At 42.7% G+C, this 20,523-nt stretch overlaps 1 protein-coding gene across 1 annotated transcript; it reads right to left on the bottom strand.

Moving 5' to 3' along the window:
* Positions 1-17,865: 17,865 nt before the first annotated feature.
* C2CD4A (C2 calcium dependent domain containing 4A) lies at positions 17,866-19,131 on the bottom strand (the record flags this gene model as incomplete). The annotated part of the gene is made up of 1 exon (XM_084239811.1): positions 17,866-19,131. The coding sequence occupies exon 1, from the start codon at positions 18,940-18,942 to the stop codon at positions 17,866-17,868; it is 1,077 nt and encodes a 358-aa protein (XP_084095937.1). The 5' UTR covers positions 18,943-19,131.
* Between the last annotated feature and the right edge of the window lie 1,392 nt (positions 19,132-20,523).

Here is a 20,523-nt window from a genome sequence, read left to right as displayed (position 1 = left end):
TCCTGGTCACTGCTAGTTGTAATCATTCGACTGTGTATTACATGACTAAGCAGCTATTGATCTCTCTCTATGTTTGTTACATGAATAAGCAGCTATTGATCTCTCTCTATGTAAGATTCTGTGTTTAGCACTGAAGAAAAATATAAAAGGGATCAAGAAGCGGTTCCTTGAGAAACAGCATTTCAGTTTGTGAAAGGAAGTGAGAAATATATTGTCCTGGCTGTTGCTTTTGATCAGTCACTTGGGATTAGATAATTTGTTTAGCTGTATTGCAGATGGTTTTAAAATCCTCACCACTGTCCTACCAATATTAGAGTAATTGTGTGAGATGTGAGGGTTTGGAGAAACATGTAGGCAACTTAAACAATTTGAAAATAGGTGCTGATATGATTTCTTTCTACTTCAACATAACTGCTTTGGAATCTGAGCCTTGCTGGGGCAGTGTAACTCTTGCTTATAGACTGAGTTTTGTCTTGAGGCCAGTTGGGAGATATACTATTTTTCAGTGTGTCCACTGAGTTTTTCCTTCCAAATGGTTTCCTGGTGAGTTCCTTATATTTTCAGTCAATAATGCACGTAGGATGTGCCCTTCTCAAGGAAAGCTATGAAACTTGTAATAAGGAAAAAATTGATGATTTCAATTAGTCCTCTGACATAAATGCAACATCTATATTTTACTTTAGGAGCTCTTCAGCACTGCACTTATGATTTAACTGTGTTAATAAAGTTGTCCTCATCATAGAAAGACATACAAACCATGTAAAAATCCTTAGGAAATTGACATGTGATCCTTCATTGAGCTAGTCAAGACTCTCATTTGCAAACAATTGAAAAGAATTTATTGACAGGATATTGGCTTTTTGTGGGGTCTTTAGGGAGTCTACAGAACCAGGCTTGGAAAGTGAGATAAACGAAGAGATTCCATGTAATCAAAACAAGAGCCCCCAACATACCCCCCCACACACACACACACTCAATCATGTCCATAAAGATGCTGACGCAACTACCACAGCCTGAACACTGGTTCACTGCTGGCCACCCTGCCACAGAGAGCAATGCACAGCCATCCTCAGCTCTGCTTGTCTGAGTCCATATCTGGGGTGTCTGATTGTGCACACTAGGTCATGGGATCCTGTTGCAGTTACAAGGAAGACTGAAAAAATGAATCTGGCCTTTTCAGCTTCTGTGGGGACAGTTCAACTCTGCTCAATCTTGAGGGAATTCTGAAACACAGGAAGAAAATTTAGATGATAGTCCATTAAAGACAAGCAAATATTTGTTTCTTTTATGGGATGAATAAAGGCAGTAATCGGGATGTAGATGTGTTTTATCTTACTCAACTGATAAACTTTATCACTTTTTAGATACGTATTCCTCCTTTTCTAAAAAAATGAAAAAAAAAGTCCAAGTGTAGCTTTGGCAATGTTGCTCCAAGAACTTATGTTTAGGAAAATAATGCATATTCCTAGCTTAAGATGCTAAGACCTGGGAATGCAAATTGAGGCAAGCACTACTGAAAATATTGTGAAGGTTCCTCAAGAAATTAAAAGTAGATCCACTATGTAAGCCAACAATTACACTTTGGGATATATATCCAAAGGAAATGAAACCACTATCTCAAAGAGATATCTACACCCTTATGTCTATTGTAATTTTTTTTTAAAGATCTTATTTATTCATTTACACAAGAACCAGGGTACAGGCCAGATGTGTGGTAGGGTGAGAGGATTCACCAGAGACAGAGTGGGGAACAGAACAGGCAGACTGATGAAATACACTGCTGAGGGGAGCAGCGGGCGTGACCCTCGCTGGCTGGCCGGGATAGAACCCACGCTGCAGAAGGCTGTGGACAGCTTCACAGCACAGCGCTCAACAGCCTGCACCACCAGGGGAGGCCCTATTACAATTTTATTTGTAGCCAAGATATAGAAGCAAACTGAGTGTCCATTGAATGGATAAAGAAATATTTCTACACACACACATCACTTATATACATAGATATACATACATAATGGACATAATGGAATATAATTCAGTCATAAAAAAAGAAATGCCATGGATGGCATTTGAGGCCATTATACGAAGTGAAGTAAATCTGACAGAGAAAGTCAAATATTGCATGATCTCACTTGCATGAGGATATTTATACTCATGGATACAGAGAACAGTTTAGTGGTCACTAGTGGTAGGGATAGGAAGTGGGCAAAAGGTATAAACTTCCAGTTATAAGATAAGTAAGTCCTGGAGATACAATGTGCAGCATTGCTAAGAAAGAAGATCTTAAAAGTTCCCATCACAAGAAAAAAAAATTGTAACTCTGTGGTATTTCAAAATAACTAAACGTGGCAGTTATCATTTCACAATATGTACATGTATCATTATGGTGTATGCCTAAAACTAAAACAGTGTTATGAGTCAATTGTACCTCAAAAAAAAAAAAAAAAAAACCTAAAACAAAACAGCACTCAAGTCACCATGCCTTTCATTATTTCATTGCCCCGGTCAAGAACTGAATGTAATGCCCTGTTGTCCACCAACAGTGAGTCCCAGCCACTCCCATGTCTTTGCAGGGAGCACCCGGTCCCAATAGGTTCCTCTGCCTCAAGTGAATGAAAACTGGTCAAGCAGTATATCAAATTCTTGTCCCGCTAAACACATGCTGTAGAGCGTGTGGAACTCTGACAGCTTTCCTCTGCATCATCAAGGGAAAGACAGCCACAAAGGGAATGAGACAAATGTGTGAACTTCAACCTGTGGGCCCCCAGGTTAAAATTGGATCTGAATGTTTCAGGTTAAATCACAGCCACTAAGTGGGTTATTGCATTTTTTTAAATTATTTATTTTATTTAAACAAGCACTGGGTATAGTCAGAAGCACAGGAGGGTGAGAGAACTCACCAGAGCCAGAGCGGGGAACAGAACAGGCAGACTGACGTAACACACTGCTGAGGGGAGCAGCGGGGGAGTCAGGAGAGGTCCCCTCGCCTGCAGCTTTGCAGCCCAGTGCTCAACGGCTGCGCCACCAGGGGAGGCCCGGTTATTGTCTTTAAAAATAAGTATGGAATTAATTATATTAGCTCTGAAATAAAATTGTACCTCAAGAGATGCTAACTTGGGCTAGATATTTTTTGGCCATAGCTTTATGGCCTCATTGCACACATTTTTTTTAAGATCTATTTTTTATTTATTTATGCATACAAGAACTGGGGTATAGGCCAATCCTCTGTGGTGAGAGGATTCACCAGAGACAGAGTGGGGAGCAGAACAAGCGGATCAACTGAAACACACTGTGGAGGGGAGCAGTGGGTGAGACAGGAGACGTCTACTGTGCCATGTGGGTTAGTTCCCTGGCTGGGGATCAAACTCATGTTGCAGTGGCTGGTGAAGCACTATGAAGCTAGTGCTGAAACTTTAACCCTTGGACCACCAGGAGGCCCCCCTGTTGCACTCATTTTGCTTTGGCTTTGCTCTTGCATGACAACAGCGGAGGAAATACCATAGCTGCTAAAGGGCATCTGTGCTAAAGAGGACAACCATGTCCTCCTCTAATGGCTTGCAGGCAGTGAGCCAGCTGGCGTGAGAACCAAACTGCTCCCTTCCCAATTCTTAAATGACTCAACAATTGTAAGAACAGATTATGTAGCACTAATTATAAAGCTAATAGTGCTGGGCAACTGTATTACTTCATATAATTCATATTTCCTCTACTTCTGCCAAAGGCAGCCCCCACTTTTTTAACCTATTTCTTGGGTTGTTGGAATAGAGTAGAGCACATCTGAGTTATTATAATGCTCAAAGCAATCATATATCCATTTCACCAGTAAGTTCAGAGCCTCTAAGGAAGGGCTTTGATCTTTATCAGTGTTTTAAGCAGAGGCCTCAGAAGCTTTTGTCACAATCAGCAGAGATAAAGAACTGTCACAATGACTAATAGGCCTTTGACGCCTGACCTCTTTATATATTTATTTATTCACTTATTTTTAATTTTTGTCCATGAGTTTTTATTTATATAGTTCCATGAGGACAAGCCATGGAACTACCAGGAGGACAAGCCAGAATGTGGAGGTGTTTGTTAGAATCAAAAAACATTATAAATATACAGGTCAGGGCCTCCCTGGTGGCACAGGGGTTAAAGACAGTGCTATCAAGCTCTCACCAGCCACTGCAGCATGAGTTAGATTCCCAGCCTGCAAGGTACCTGACCCACATGGCACAGTAGACCTCTCCTGGCTGCTCCCCTCAGCAGTGTGTTTCAGTGGATTTGCCTCTTCTGCTCCCCACTCTCTCTGGTGAATCCTCTCAACCCCCATCCTGCATCTGTGGCTTATACCCCAGTTCTTGTATGCATAAATAAATAAATCTTTTTTTAAAAAAAAACTATACTTTGAAAAAAAAATATGGTCAAATGGAAATTTATTTGCAGTGTTCTAAGGCCAAATGGAAATTTAGTTTTCAATCATCTCCTCTAACAAAAAATTTTCTTTCTCTGACCCTTATCAGAGTCAATGCTATTTTAAAGCTCCTTTCATTGCATCACAGAGAAACAAACATGAGAATAAAAATGTCCAGCTCAAGAACATCACAAAGCAAATGCTTGTGTGTCTATCACAAAGCATTTAGACCACAAAGCAGAATGTGTTTATATGTAAACCTGCAGACAGCTATTGTAGCAGCTCTTTTTATAATCACCCCCAAATGGAACAACACAAATGTCCTTCAATGAATGATAAACACTGCATGTCCATACATTAAAACAACTAATTATTATAACATCCAACAACTTGGATGAACTCAAAGGCATTATAGGAAGTGAAAGAAGCCAGTGTCAAAGGTTACATATTGTGTGATCCCATTTATATGATGTTCTCAAAAAGACAAAATTATGGGGGGCCTCCCCAGTGGCACAGCAGGTTTAGCGCAGGGCTGTGAATCTGTTCTCAGCCTCTGCGGCATAGGTTCGATTCCTGGTCAGCCAGGGAGATTCCCATATTGCATGGCAGACCTCTCCTGTCTTGCCCGCTGCTCCCCTCAGCAGTGTATTTCAGTCAGTCTGCCAGTTCTGCTCCCTGCTCTGTCTCTGGTGAATCTTCTCACCCTCCCGTGCCTCTGACCTGTACCCCAGCTATTGTATAAATAAAAAATAAATTAAAAAAAAGACAAAATTATGATGATGGAAAATAGACCAGGGGTAAAGGGGACTATAAAAAGTTAGCATGACGGACATTTGGGGTGATAGAACCCCAAAATTCTGTTTGTTATGGTAGTTACACAAATCTACAAATGTGTTAAAATTCATCCAACTGTACACCAAAAGTTGTTTTTTTTTAAAAAATTTATTTATTAATGCATACAAGAACCGGGATACAGGTCAGATGTGCGGGAGGGTGAGAGGATTCACCAGAGACAGAGTGGGGAGCAGAACAGGCAGATCTACCGAAATACACTGCTGATGGGAGCAGCCAGCGAGACGGGAGAGGTCTGCCGCGCCATGTGGGATTCTTGCCCGCCGGCTGGAAATGAACCAGAGCTGCAGAGGCTGTGGACAGCTTCACAGCGCTGTGCTCAGCCACCTGCAACACCAGGGGAGGCCACCAAAAGTTTTTTACAAATGCAATTTTATTGTAAGACAATTTTAAAATTAAGAGAAAAGAAATGGAACATGGTTTCGCCCCAGACACCCTCCTGGCTACCCCTCCCAATAACTACCCTTCCTGTTCCTGAAGAGTACAGCCCTTATTCACTGATATTTTAAATAGCTGATATTGCCTGCTTTGGCTTATCAATATGTTTAAAGCCAGTCTGACATCTGTCAGATATCTGGTAGTGTTTCAAATCCTAAGAGTTCAGGCTGTACTTGTTAGCATTTGAACGTTCAACAGATTTCATTCAAATTGGTGAAAATAACAAAACACAACCTCAAGAAATATTTATTAAATCAATAAGTTTAAGTTGGCATAAAGTCCAACAGATATTTTTGAATCACCCACACATTATTGATTCCACTACCACTTTACCTCCAATCATCAAAAAAAGAAATTGAAATAATCTGTAAATATGCTTCACATAAAGTATGTTCTTTAAAAATTTTTTTTGACAACTTGTATCACTATATAGTTAACAGAATGCTTCTCTCTTCTCAGATAAGAACTATTTAAGAACTATGTAGGGCAATAAAATTTAACAAGTGACCAAAACGTGGAATAAAAACTTAGACCTTTGAAAAAAAGGAGTTTATAAGGTTCACAATGATCTGATTAACATTTTAAATTCTGTTTCATGTTGACAGAATATTCTCTGCTTTTTTGTTGTTTTGGTTTTTGTTTCCAAGTCGATTTACATAGTAACTGTTCTATCATCATAAAGAGTATTTTTTTGGTTATTAATAACGTGTTCCCTCTGGCAGTTAAGTAAGCTTATTTTTATGTAGTAAGGGTGGGTGTTAGGGGACTGACATCTGTTGTTTTTGTCTTATGTCTCTGAGCTCTCTCTTCTGGGAAAGTACCCCCCTCCTCAGAGACCTCCACTTCTCCATGAGGTTCTTCATACAAACATCAAGTACGGTTCTCTTGGTCACAATGAGTGGCCCAGGGAGGGTCACATAACTAAGCTGGGTCAGCTAGAGACTTCCCTAGCTCTTCTTTCCTCAGGCAGCACTAGGCTAGTTTGATATATGCTGGAAATGCTGGCAGCCATGGCCTCCACCCCATCCCCTCTGCTTTATGAAAGAAGTGTGAGCACAGCAAGAAAGAAGGCGATGGAGAGAATGAGAGCGAATCTAAGACTATGGTTGCTCTGGTTAAGCATCTTTTTTTATTTTAAGATTTATTTATGCATATAAGAACTGGGGTATAGGCCAGAAGTGCAGGGGTGAGAGGAGTCACCAGAGACAGAGTGGGGAACAGAACAGGCAGACTGACTGAAACACACTGCTGAGGGGAGCAGTGGGCAAGTCAGGAGAGGTCTGCTGCGCCATCTGTGTTGCTCCTTGGCCAGGGATGGAACTCGTGCTGCAGTGGCTGCTGATAGCTTCATAGGTTGCATCTTTTTTTTTTTTTTTTTTAAAGATTGGAAGATGGTTACATTTATTGGCAGTTTATTTATTTTTTTAAAATTTATTTTATTTTTTAAAATAAATTTTATTTTTATATTCCCCATACAATTGCAATCCCCTTATTTTGACCCCAATCCCTCCCCGCCCTGCCCCCCCACCCCCTATAGAGTGTCTCTGGTTCATAGTTTTTTGTTGATTTTGATTTTCACTTTCTTATAGTTATTCATTTTCCTAGTCCCTTATTTAAGTTTTCTAGATTCCTGCTATAAGTGAGACCATCCGGTATTTTTCTTTTTCTTTCTGGCTTATTTCGCTGAGCATGATCCCTTCCAGCGCCTTCCATGTTGCTACAAACTGCATGAGTTTATCTTTTTTGATTGCTGAGTAATATTCCATGGTGTATACGTACCACATCTTCTTGATCCAGTCATCTATTTTTGGGCATTTGGGTTGTTTCCAAAGCTTAGCTATTGTTAACAGTGCTCATAGGTTGCATCTTAACTCCTTGTGCCACCAGGGAGGCCCCTGGCTAAGCATCTTTTGAAGATTTCTGTTCTTGTTCAATCTCTATCCTGGTTGATAATACCCTTGAGCACTCTCCTTGCCAGTTATGCACACTGTACCCATGTACACAATAATAGTAAGAGCAATAACAGTGAACACTCAGTGAGCTTGTTTATGATGTATTAGGCTATGCTAAACCTTTTACTCTTGTTATCATACATTCTCACAATCACACCAGAATTTTTCCCCAGAAATTTTGTAGCCCCAGTTTATTGCTGAGGAAAAACACAAAGAATTTAAGAAATGTATCCAAGGTCAGCAAGTTACTCAGAGGTTGAAGTAGGATTCAAGCTGAGGAAGTCAGACCCCAAGTTTGGAGGCTTCCAATGCAAGAGAGAGGCAGACACAGAGTTCACACCTCCTCCTTGAAGCCCCCCTGCAGGATCAGGCTTCACTGAGCTCCTGGTGTGTCAGCTTTATTTACCATCACAGGGTTATGGTTGGAGTCTGCTCAGCTTTGGCCTCCACCTAGCAATCTTAGTTTCAATCTTAGTTTCCTTGTTTGTAAATGGGGGTAAAAATAACTCCTAAGCTTTAGGGTTTTCGATGTATATTATCACGTCATGTGCAAATTGTGAAGTGTTGCTTATTTTGCAATTTGGATTCCTTTTATAGCTTTCTGCTCTTTTATAGCTTTAACTGCTCTGGCTAGGACTTCCAATATTATATTGAACAGTAGGGATGAAATTGGACATCCTTGCCTTGTACCAGGGCTCAGACGAAAAACTTTCAGTCTTTCACAATTTATTGTGATGTTTGCTGTGGTTTGTCATAGAAACCTTTATTATGTTACTGCGTGTTCTATTTTTCCCTAGTTTGGGGTGTTTTGTCATAAATGGATGATGACTCTAAAAAAAATAATCCCTGCTTATTATCGTTACAAGTTTTAAAATGTTAATATATGTAAGGAAATTAGAGCAGAATCTTCCATGTGAAATCTTGCTAACTAGTGTTAGCTGTTCTCATCCTGATGTTCTCCAAATGTTGCCTCCCCAGCTAGAGCTTAAGGTCTGTGAAGCCGGGTGTTTCCCCCTGCATCCTCTAAAGAGGCTGATGTGGTAGGGAGCACACAGTAGGCATTGGTGGGTTAAATATTTGTGGATAAAGCCTGCTAAGTTTTAACTCAGTGTCCCTTCTCAAGCATTAAAGATGCATAAAAATGCGCATTTGAAATTGTGCTTTTTGTGCCCTAGATTCCTATTATTTATGTCAGTAGAAACCCACAAGTAAACATTTCTGCCCTACAAAGATTAGAGTTGGAGACCTGGAAACTTCCCAGTCCTGGATCAACATTGGGAAAGCTGACATTCTTCCCAGCAACTGCTCCAATAGGAGGCAGTTTGGGGGTGGAGCGGGGACAACAGGGGACTGGAAATGTGTGCTCTGAGAAAACAGTCAACCCTTTCAAAATATCACCAGCAGAGTAAAACGCGTCATGTCCAGCTGACATTTCCATTTATTGAAGAGATGCAAACAAATGATTCGGTAAGAGCTTTAGTCTGTATTGAGTCAGTGTTAATTGCCCTCAGGACTCGACTTAGTGAAATCACAAAGATCACCAGGCTTAAGCTAGTATAGTCATTTTTGACATGAACAGTTTTGTCATTTGTGAGCGGGTGACATCTATTTAGTAGATAATTTCTCTCAGGCAAGAGCCCTTGCATGAACTCAAATGGTCAACTCCAAATTCTTAAGAAGAGAAAAAGAGCAAAGCACAGGAGATTTGCAGAACTGGCTTTAGAAACTTTACCTGCCACCTGGATGTGGCTTCCGATAACCTTTACTAATTGATCACACTTTAAATCACATGGTATTTGAGATAAATCCTATTTGTCATCGTGGCTTAAATTTGGATAATTACAGAAATAATAGATGTCTATGGGGAGAGATAATTTAGGCAATGGGCTGTATATGCCCAAGAGCAGATTACACGCAGTTCACTGTAAGGTTTGACCTCAAAGAACAGAAGGACAAATCCATCAAACTTTATGATCCTTTGTAATTTTGCTGTTGTAATTTTGCTAACTGCTCTCTTTGCTTTCACCCCATGGCCATCTAGTTTCTTCTCACTGCAGCCTCATGAGCAGGTCTATTAAAACAAACTCTATCAGGCTACTTCTTGGCTCAAAACCCAGCTCAAAACACAAATTCCTGGCAAGACTCAAGACCTTGCACAATCTAGCCTCACTACTTCTCTAGTCTCCTCTGCACCAATGCACTGCTGCCACCCTAGCGTCTGCACTGCTCCTCCCACAAGCAGATACTTTTCCAAGTAGGTCTAGGCTGCTCTCTGCCCAGGGTGCTTCCTCCTCAGGTATCCGTTAGTGGTGTCCTCACTCCCTTTTCAAATCTTCTGACAAACCTCACTTTCTTGTGAGGCCTTTCCTGCTCCCTTCCTTATCACAGCTTCCCCTACACCCACAGGGGCACCCTGAATCCCCTTCCTCTAGTTTCTTTTTCGTTTTTCTGTTATATGTAACATTCTAACATAACACATGATTTGTTGATTTACTACGTTTACCGTTTTTCTGCGTTTCCTTTTCCCTGGCTGAAATTCCCTAAGGACAGGGATATTTATCTATTTTATTCACTGATGATGCTCAGTCACTTTCTAAGACACAATGACACAAAGATTTGTTAAATCAATGTGTGAATGAATGTATGAACAAATGAATGGGTTTCTGGGCCCACCCCCTCTTCATCAACCAGAGCAACTTCTTTAAAATTACCTTTGATGTTAGGCTTCTGCATAAGGTTCTGTTTGAAAAGTTTCAGCAGCTTACAAATCCATTTGGAGACCACCACTCTGGCCCATCCTCCTTCTATTCAATGCCCCCACACTCCCCTCTTGCACTGGGCCTAGGGGACACACAACAAGAAGACCAGCCCTCTCCCCTGACTTGTAATCTCAGCCTTCCTTGGTCTGTTTCACAATCATCAATCCCACCCAGATGTCTTCTGTGCTCCTGCCTTCCATCTTTATGCCTACTTTTCAAGAAACAGCAGCTCACAATTAATCTAATCAAGAGATTCACTGCTAATAAAGAGTCACAGGAACTGGGTTCTGAAAAACCCCTCTCTGCAAAGCTCTGATTACCACAATTGACAGGCTTGTAAGTGTGTGATAAGCTGGGTTTTCTATTTCCAGCCTGACCTCCCGGTATGATTGGGTTATTGATGCTGCTTTTTCTAGTCATTAGCTTTTATATCATTTTTTTTTTTCTTCTGGCAACGCCCAGTTCCTAGAAATTTCGCAAGCATTTCTCACAAATGCAAAGGTGAGTGAAGTGGTAAACATCACCATCTGTTTTGTTTTTCTCTCCAGGTTTCTCCCTCCCACCCTACCCCCCTTTTTTAATTCCTTTCTGGTACCTCAGGGTGGAAACTGTTGGCCAATCGTCCAGGCTATCATAGACATGCTTTATGGAGTTTGTCTTATTTAAGTTTAAGTGAAAAAGAAAAAGAATTCCACAAAGGTGTAACTTATGCTTATCTCAGTGAGATCTTGGTAACTTAGGAATGAACAATTTGACACAGAGAAACCACACATTACAGTGCTGGTGACAGAGCACCGTAATGGTAACACTCCTTCCAGGATGGCAGGTCACAGGCTGTGACCAGGATGACATTTGCAAGGCTGTTCCCTGGGCAGGGATGCTCTTTCCTGGGTCTGGTTTGGTTGCCTGAACTGCCACAGTGTTATCACCATCGTCCCCAATCTACCACATCTCTGTGTTACGTCATTTTCATGTTACCACTCCTTGTGCATTTACTTTAAAAAAAAACTCGTTCATTGTCTACCTCCTACCCTAATTGGAAAGTAGACCCCATGAGAGCTGGGACCGGACTGCCCTGTTCCTGGCTGTCTCCCAGTGCCTGGAAGGCTTGCTGTAATCAAGTAGACATTTGTCTTTACCCAATAGTGAAAACAATTGTACCTGATTGAGATTTTCTAATCCCTGGGTTTCCTTACCATCCTTTTTTTTTGTTGCCACAGTCCTTCCTAGCCTGTGCAATTCATCAAAGAGAGCTAGGTGAAGTTGAACCAGGCAAGGCCTTATGAGAGAGACTCACTCATGCATGTAGGAACCAGTGCTGGAAAGAATTGAGCCTGGCTTCTTGAGGGCAGTTAGGAGGAGATATTGAAAGGGCAGATCCAGGAGGAGGAGAGCAGCGTCATAGCTTGTTCTGGGCTGGGCTACATCTGGGAATGGGCAGACAGCTTACCCTCCAAGTGTTCCTGCTGCCTCTCAACCTTCTCCTTCCAGGAAATTGTGAGAGAATCATCAGTTGGGATCTAAGGCTTTTTCTTTAGCATGATGCCTCATGGTCAATGTGTTGGCCTGAGTGTAGTAGACACAACTCACCAGTCCATGATACAGTCCACCTCTTCAAACAGGATGTGGGGCACCTCATCCTACCTGCTCACAATTTCTTTCATTAGGCTCTCTCAGTGATACCTGTATTTTAGTTTTAGGTGCTAAGAAGTTGTAGGGTAAGGTAAATGATTGTGAGGCTTTTCTCCCTTCCCGCCATTAGGATTGATGATGGATCCCTGCGGTCCTGAATGCATGCCCAATGGCGGGCACCTGAAGTAGGGTATGGGCATACGTAGGTGGGATTCACCTGGGCTGAGACAGGGCTAATAAGTGTGACGTTGCGAAGCAGAACTACCAGGAAGAGAACCAGCAGAGAAGCAGAGGCCACAAGAGAATGCTGGAGAGCCCAGGAAGAGTGGAGACTTGCTGGGGGCTAGGAGGCCTGCCAGCCTCCTGGTCCCCTGGCACCCCTGCCTGCTGTATACCTGGTAAAATCTTAATAAAACCTGAAAAAGCCACCGAGGGCTCCAGGACTCTTTCACCAGTCTGCTCGGATCATAGAGATCCTACACTGTGTCTTCCTGCCACTACAGAAGTCAACAAGTCAAATTGGTCAGCAGGTGGCAACACAATCACCAAAGGAGTGAGTGCCCAGGGACTGTTGGAAACCTAAGAAGGAGTGTTTTCTCAACTCATTGTGCTAATCTTGCACCCAAAACTTACTTCTTTTTCCAAAGCTGTCCTTCTGTTTTTTTGTTTTTTTTCTTTTCTCTTTTGGACCAAAATCCTGCTCACCTCCTGGATACCCAAAATCTAGAAGAGACTCAGTGGTCACATGCACATAGTTTCAAACCATTTTTCCCTCTTCACCAACTATAGGACCATGTGTCTTCTCTGAGCTTCCAGATCCACTTATAATGTCTTTACACATACACTGTAGCACAAAGGGACCTAACACTGACTGTATTAGTGTCTCTAGTATATTGTTTGGAACATGGTGAATATTAAATAAATGTCATGTCTATTCTCATTTCCTGAATCCCTCTTTTAAGAATACTTGTCTATAGCATGATTGTTTATAATACTTAACTGGCATCTTGTACAGTTTCTCCTATGACTCATGCAAGTATATTTTATTGATAAAATCTTCTAGATATAGGGTCCCTGCTACAGAATGAGCTTCTATTGTATAGCTAGAAGCCAGGAGGAAAGTCCAGTAATATCATCCATTATGAAAAAGCTGAAAATAGACCTAATATTTGTTGAGTGGTTCTATATACCAGGCACTGTGCTGAGGAGTTTGAATACATTATCTCCTTTAATCCTTGCAGAGATCCTGCATGGTAGGTAAATTTACTGCTTCTCTATTAATGTAGAAATGACATTTAGAAAGGCTAACTGACATGACTAAGAGACACAATAATAAATGACAGCTGAGATCTAGAAACCACATCTACCTGATTTTGAGTTTAAACTTTCTTTAACAAATGAATTTACTGGCAACAATCAACACTTGTATAGCAGCTGCAGAGTAGCCATAGCCCATCATTCAATCCCAGATTGATAGGGTGTGGCTTTGACTAATAAATGCTAGAAATTGACTCTATGACAGTGTTCTGGCTCTGATGTCAATATATAGCTCGTATTTCTGCTCCAGCAGCTGTAGGGTGATACAGAAAGGAAAGGAGGGATTGTCAACTCCTTGACAAAGGCGACCTCTATTAACCTACCTAGAAGAAAAGAGTGTCTCTAAGCCCATTTCTATTCAGACTTTTTTCTAATGATATAATTGTTATTTCCTTTAATTCACTCTCATAAAATTCAATCCTAGTCTATGAAAGATCTCTTTTATCTGGGTTGGTTTTAAATAGCTAAATGAATGACTTTAGAAAAATTAACTGAGTAATTCTTATTGAACTTCAAAGCTACTGAATTGGCATTGGGTAATTTAAAATTCTGATGTTCTAGAATTCTTAAAAAGGACCCAGATATTTTACAGCCATCTTATACCAAGATAATACTGATTATATTGCTTTGAAATTCTGTCTTAAATGTGGCCTTTGCCTAATTGCTTTTGCTGCTTTATCATCAGAATTCTTAGGTACATGGTTTTAATAACATGTAGGTAAGAAACAATAGAAAATTTGAATATATGCTTCTTTCAAGAGGTCTTTACGTGTACAAGTGTCACCCAGGATGTAGAGCAAACAACTCTAATGTGTTATCGGGGGAAATTAAAATGATATCACCGTTTTGGAAAATAGTTTGTCAGTTTCCTTAAAAGTTAAATACAATGTTATCTCCAGGTACTTACCCAGGAGTAATGAAAGCTTATGCCTACATAAAGTCTTATATAGGAATACTCACAGCAGTTTCAGTCATTAAAAAAAAACCTTGAGTCTAAACACCTATGAACAGGTACTTGAATACTGATGCTGGATGTCTGACCTCCTGAATGTGGTGAATTTCTCTTATCTTGGAATGAGCTGCAATATGTAAAGAGCTTGGAAGTTGTCACTTCATTCTTACAAACAGAAAAAAGCTGGACTGAAAATTAATGATAGCATTTGCCCCAAGACAGATATTCTAAGTGAACTTTTTGAGTGCTTTTTTATCTGTGTGTGTGTGTGTGTACACTTAATGATTTGATATCATAGTACCCATTTTTTGCTCTTTCTTTCAAATATCTTTGACCAAATCTAGTATTTTGGCTTAAGTACTGGGAATGGAAATGGGGAAACATTTTGTGAATTGTCAAATTGTGTGTAAAAGAAAATTAAATGCTAAAGAAATTATCTAAAGTATATTAGGTGTAAAATGCACTGTCTTTATAAAACCAAGTGGCATAACTTCATTTTTTCGATTTGTACTTAACATTGTTTAAACTGGCATAGTGTCTGTGTGTTATGTAAGGCTTTTCTTTGAATGCGTTCAGATATTTTAACCAGAAAGAGGCAAGGTCATGACATGTCATTTGTGGAAAATATGTGAATGCTTAAAGCCCAGTGAGAAACATGAGGGTTTTAAAAGCAGTTTTCTGCAACCAACAAGCCATTGCCAAATACCCCAACTTCACTATTACTGGGAAATATTTTTCTTTTCCTTTTTTAAATGCAAAACACTTTTTGGCATTTTCTACACACACATAACTGTAGTGAGTTATTTTTGTGATGTGATTATACACTATATCATCTGATAAGAACATACTGAATGTGATTGGATTCTGGCCTTGGATTGGTTTTTAAATGGCCAAGACCATCCACAGCTAAAAACATAAATGCACTGACAAATCACACGAAGGGTCCACTAGAGGGCAGCAAAGTGCAAACCAAGTTTAAATTTGCCCCCTGAAAGGCTGATGTTAGTGCACAAAAATTTGGTTTTGCAAATAAGTTTTCTCAAGTGCCAAAAATTAGAATTCGTTCAATGATGTAAAATAATCACGCACAAAATATTTCACCTTTCTTGAAAGTAGTGGTCCAAATTCTCATTAGCTTTAGCAGCAAAGTGAGAATAGAACTTGTCCTAGTCCCAGCTCTTTCACTATTTGTGGTTTGGGACAAGCTACAATTTACTTCTCTGACCTTCTTCTATAATACATGGATTTGCACCAAATGATTCTTAAATTTATTTTTAACTCTAAAATTCCATGATTTTATGATTTAAGATTCTTTCAGTCAGCTAAAAATCTTGTTAGAAAAATCTTCTTGATCAGATTGATCTATTTAATCAAGTGTGACTTGACATTAATGAAGATTCCGTTTGGAAATACAGGTAATTCATAGAAAATTAGGCCATGAAATTCATTAGTTTCCCTTCTTGGAAAACTCTACTTAATAAAATGACACTTTTGCCTATTGTTCATATGTAATCTAATAACAGCGGTGATTGCAATATTTTCTGTAAGAGTTTTTTATTATTTAAACTATCAATGTGATTGGTTTTCATTAAAAAATAGAAAACCGGGCCTCCCCGGTGGCGCAGCGGTTGAGCGCTGGGTTGCGAAGCTGCCCGCAGCCTCTGCAGCGCCTGTTCGATCCCCGGCCACCGGGCGTGGGTCCCACATGGCGCGCAGACCTCTCCTGCCGCCCACTGCTCCCCTCAGCAGTATAATTCCATCAGTCTGCCTGCTCTGCTCTCCCCTCTGGCTCTGGTGGATTCTCTCATCCTCCCGTGCTTCTGACTGTACCCGGTGCTTGTATAAATAAATAAATAAATCTTTAAAAAAAAAAAAAGAAGAAAACCCCACACTGATATTTCATATATAGCCAAATTTTCACTCTCCATTTAAATTTTCTATATATGTGTTCAATACTATATTAAAGTACTATATATGGAATTCAGTATTGGTTATACTATCAAATTCTAAAATCATGAAGAAGTTTATAGTTTAAAAAAGTGGTTGACTTGAAAACTAAGGAAATGGTGCCTTGAGTGGGTGGAAGAGGAGGTGATAGATCTCAGCTACTGTTATGTCATCCTTCATTTGGTCAGCCACTTGGAGCTTCTTGATATGGTTGATTTTGACAGTGAATGAATTCAGTTATTCTTCACATTTGTTCAATGGTTGTCATTGTAAATACCCACTGCAATAACCCATTCTCAGCTTATGGTTAAGTTGTTACTGAAACAGAAACTCTTTTCTAAATAGCATTTTTCATGAACACCAATGGATAAAATTGTCAACCGTTTAATGAAAACAGAAACCACTTCTGAATCCAGACTGATAATACAGTCTTATTTGACACCATACTACATATTTACATGTTTTTCAGCCCTCATTTAGGACACATATTTCTCCTATGTGCACAGAAAGGAAGACTTGTAGCTGGCAGACAGTGAATGTGAGGGGTAAAGGAAAATTATTCTTTAAAACAGAATACTCATGTTATTACCATCAGAAGCCAGAGGTAGAACAATGTCTCAGTACACTCTTGGGGCCCTGCCCTGGTGTGCTAGCTCAGCTGGTGCCTTTTCTGGGACTGTGAAACTACTTAGCTTCTTTTTAAAACAGAACTTCGAGCCTAGTTCATCTCAGGTCTTGAAGTTATCAATATCCACAACAAATTACTTGGTTTCAATCAATTTGCTTTCCCACTGGAAGGTGAAGAAATGAGAGAATGTCCCCTCCCCAGAGTCAACCACTTCAGATACAAGGTGCAGTCTCACAACATTAATGAGAGGAGTGCTTCAGACACTGGCGTTAATTAGAGTGACGGAGGTACTGACTGCCTGGGCGCAAGTCCTGACTGCTCTTTATTGGGTGCCTCGGTCTTCTCATGTGTAAAACAATGGCTGGACCCACTTTGAAGTCTCATTTTGAGAATTTAACAAAGTAGTGTCTGTAAAATTATGATCATTTTAGCTTAGAACGTTCACATTCTATTTCTTCAGTACTTTCCCAGCAAGATGTAGCCAAGAGTATCAGAGTGAAGTTGCTAATAATTCACCTGGACAAGACACTTCATCTCTTCTAGTCTCTTTTTCTTATCCAAAGTGTTAAACATGCATCAAAACTATGTGTGCTCTAAGATGGTCTGGATGAATGTTGTGGGCTGAATAAACTTCTAAATAAGGAGATTGGATCAAACACAATTCCAAGACACCCTCCACTTTTTACGCTTCTGTGAGTCCTTATTGCCCAATAGGAACTTCGGGGGAACATATGAAATGTAATGGGCTACTATACAGGAAACACTACTGCAGAACACCATGCCATTTGCTGGGGGGGGAAAGTTAAAAGAATCCACATAAAATATTACATCCTTTACTGTGATATTAATTCAGGACGATTTCTGCTAACGAACTGAAAGAGAGGCCAAAAAGAAGAATAAATACACGTTTATTTTGTACAAAGCAGCTGTAGTTGGGCGAGTGGCCAGCGGGCAGAAAGCGCCCCGACGGGAGCGCCCCGAGGGCAGCACCCGGGTCCTCAGGGGAGCAGGAGGGAGCCCAAGTGCAGCTCGCCGCGCTCCAGGCCGCGGCCCCCGTGCTCCGCTTTGACGCGCACGGCCAGGCGGCGCACTTCGTCCTCCGAGAGCCCGTCCAAGCACAAGTCCTGGTCCAGGACGGCCTTGCGGCTCCGCAGGACCACGGCGCCGCGCTGCCGGCGCGTCTTGCCCGGCGGCTGCAGGACGAAGCTGACGCGGCAGCCGGCGGCGCGGGGCTCGGCGCTGCCTCCGGCCGGGCCCTCCGCGCCGAGCAGCCGGACGCGCAGGCGGCCGCCGGCCGGACTGTACTGCAGGGCCAGGCGCAGGGCTCCCCCGGCGCGGCCCAGAGGCACGGTGCCCTCGGCCTCCAGGAGCTCGGGCTGCGCGGCGGGGGGCGGCGGCGGGCACGCGGAGGGGGCCGGGGGCGCCTCGTCCTCGTCTCCGCTGGAGACGGAGCGCGCGCGAGCCAGGCCGAGGCTCCTCCGGGCCCGCCGCGCGCGGCTCAGCAGCCCCTCGGGGGCGCGCAGGAGGCGGCGGCCGCGGGGCGCAGGCGCGAGCGGGTCCCGGAGCGGGCGGGGGCCGCCGGCGGGGGCGGCGGGGGCCCCGCTCGGGGGCCGGCCCGGGGCGTCGCCGCCGCTGTAGGTGTGGGCGCGGGGGCGCGGCGCGGCCGGGGCGGCGGGCGCGCGCAGGAGGGCGGCGGCGCCGGGGCTGCCGAGGAAGAGCGACTCCTTGCGGCGGGTGTGCGGGCTCTCGAGCAGCGCGCAGAAGCCGTAGGCGGTGCGCGCGCGGGGCAGGTGCGGCAGCGAGAGCGCGGCCTGCGAGCGCGGGTCCCAGTCGGTGCTCCCGGCGCCGTGGTCGGTCCCTGCTTCTTCGCCCCAAGAGTCCGGGAGTGCAGCCGGGGCCGAGCAGGGCGCGAGTCGTGGGGGAATGCAGAACTCCGGGATGCGGTCCGGGGTGAGCACGTTTGTGCAAGTGGCGGGTGTGACCGCCGTGGTTCTGCTGCCCCGACCTTGGAAAAGCCCGTTTCCGCCCCGCAGGAGGCGCTCGGGATCCAAACGGAGCCGCTCCAGGAACCACATCAGGTGGTAGATGTCTGTTCTGGCTGACCCTCCGCTGGAGCTGATGGGGTGGCAATACACAAGTGCACACCGATGGTCAGAGTGAGCCCTGCAGGGCGCAGCAATTCCTATCTGTGTTCTTCTTTCGAGGTACTTCTTCCTCCGGGACTGCCCCTCACTCTGCCATTGCAAAGTATGTTTCAGTGATCGGAAAACAATCTTTTCTTGTGTAGCCTCTTACATGTACATTGTGGGGCTTATTACTTTCATCTAGATCCGTCCTGGTTGGCCTAAAGCTGAGATTCTCAAAATGTTGCTCTCCAACTTTGGTCCTCGGTGCCCAACGGCGCTTTGCTTGTACAATCGTTTCTTGAATACTTGAAACCTGGATGAATGCACTCTAGTCCTCAGAGAAAATTAACATTTTGTAATAACTATTCAATATTATTCCCTCCTGAACACTCCAGCTTGCTCTTCTCTCTTAGGCACAAATATCCTCAGGCGACTCCCCGCGGGTATTAAACAAGGTTGTGGGTCCCTCCTGTGGTACCTGGATCCGGAGTCAGATGGGTCTCAGTGCCATTATGCTTGGGGTACCCATTGGGAGAAGGGCGAAGGCTCTGGGAAGTTCAAAGCGAACGCTCTGGGTTCAGCACAAATACAGCAGCGGGAGCTTTTATACCTGCGGTCTGCAAAGTTGGCCAATGGTGGAGTGTCAGCTGTGCTGCTTGGTAACCTGATGCCGGGCCTTCCCCCTTGCCACGTGGCTGGATAGCAAAGCAAACTTAAGAGATCCAGTTATTTCTCTCCTTTGGGCGGGGGACATTATCTCCGGAAATTCTGAACATGTTTCAGTTTCCTCACGTGCAAAGGAGTCAGGACTGTAGAGCAGAATCCTTGTGAGGATTGACGGACAGAATGAACGTGAATGCACAGAAGCTCCTGGGTTCTTCACCCACCATTAAAAGAAGAGGAAGAGTCGGATTTGTTTTATTCTTACCTAGTAGCCTCTAGCAAATCTAGGCTTGGTTGCCCACCTTTTTGAAGTTCCTTGCCTGCTTTCTGGTTTTCAGTTTTAATTTTGAAGTTTTTTTTCTTTGCTGCTTTTAAACTCCTCTGGTTAGGGAGCGGCTTATGGAGTGCTGGTAATATTCCATTTCTTGATCTTGGCAGGGTTACAGGAGCGTATCTTATGTAAAAACTATCATCTAGCATACATTTAAGAATTGCATTTAAATTTGTGTGTATCTAATGTCTCAAAAAAAGAAATAACAGCCAGCTTCTTAAGCCGTAGGTCTTGATTTTTTATCAGGGGAAATAGACTCCTGCATACAACTTGGGTTTTTGGAACCATTGATTGGGGGCACCCTGACCACATCTGTCCTTCCTAGATGGTACTTACCTGAGAGATCCTATACTTTCCTTTTGAAAACTGATTTGCATTCATTCTGTAAGAGCTGCATCCAGCTAGGTGGAAGGAGATGAGGCATTTTTGTTCAGCTTTTGGAAACCTGCTGTTTCTGCCTAAGACACTGCCTTGTAAATTAATTTCCTCTCCAGATACTGTTTAACAAATTAAATTGATTTCATGCAAAGGTGATG

This window comes from Talpa europaea (assembly GCF_964194135.1).
Source record: "Talpa europaea genome assembly, chromosome: 8".
NCBI classification, from domain to species: Eukaryota; Metazoa; Chordata; class Mammalia; order Eulipotyphla; family Talpidae; genus Talpa; species Talpa europaea.
The sequence above is the reverse complement of the archived record's forward strand: the minus strand, read 5'-3'. Positions and strand labels throughout refer to the sequence as shown.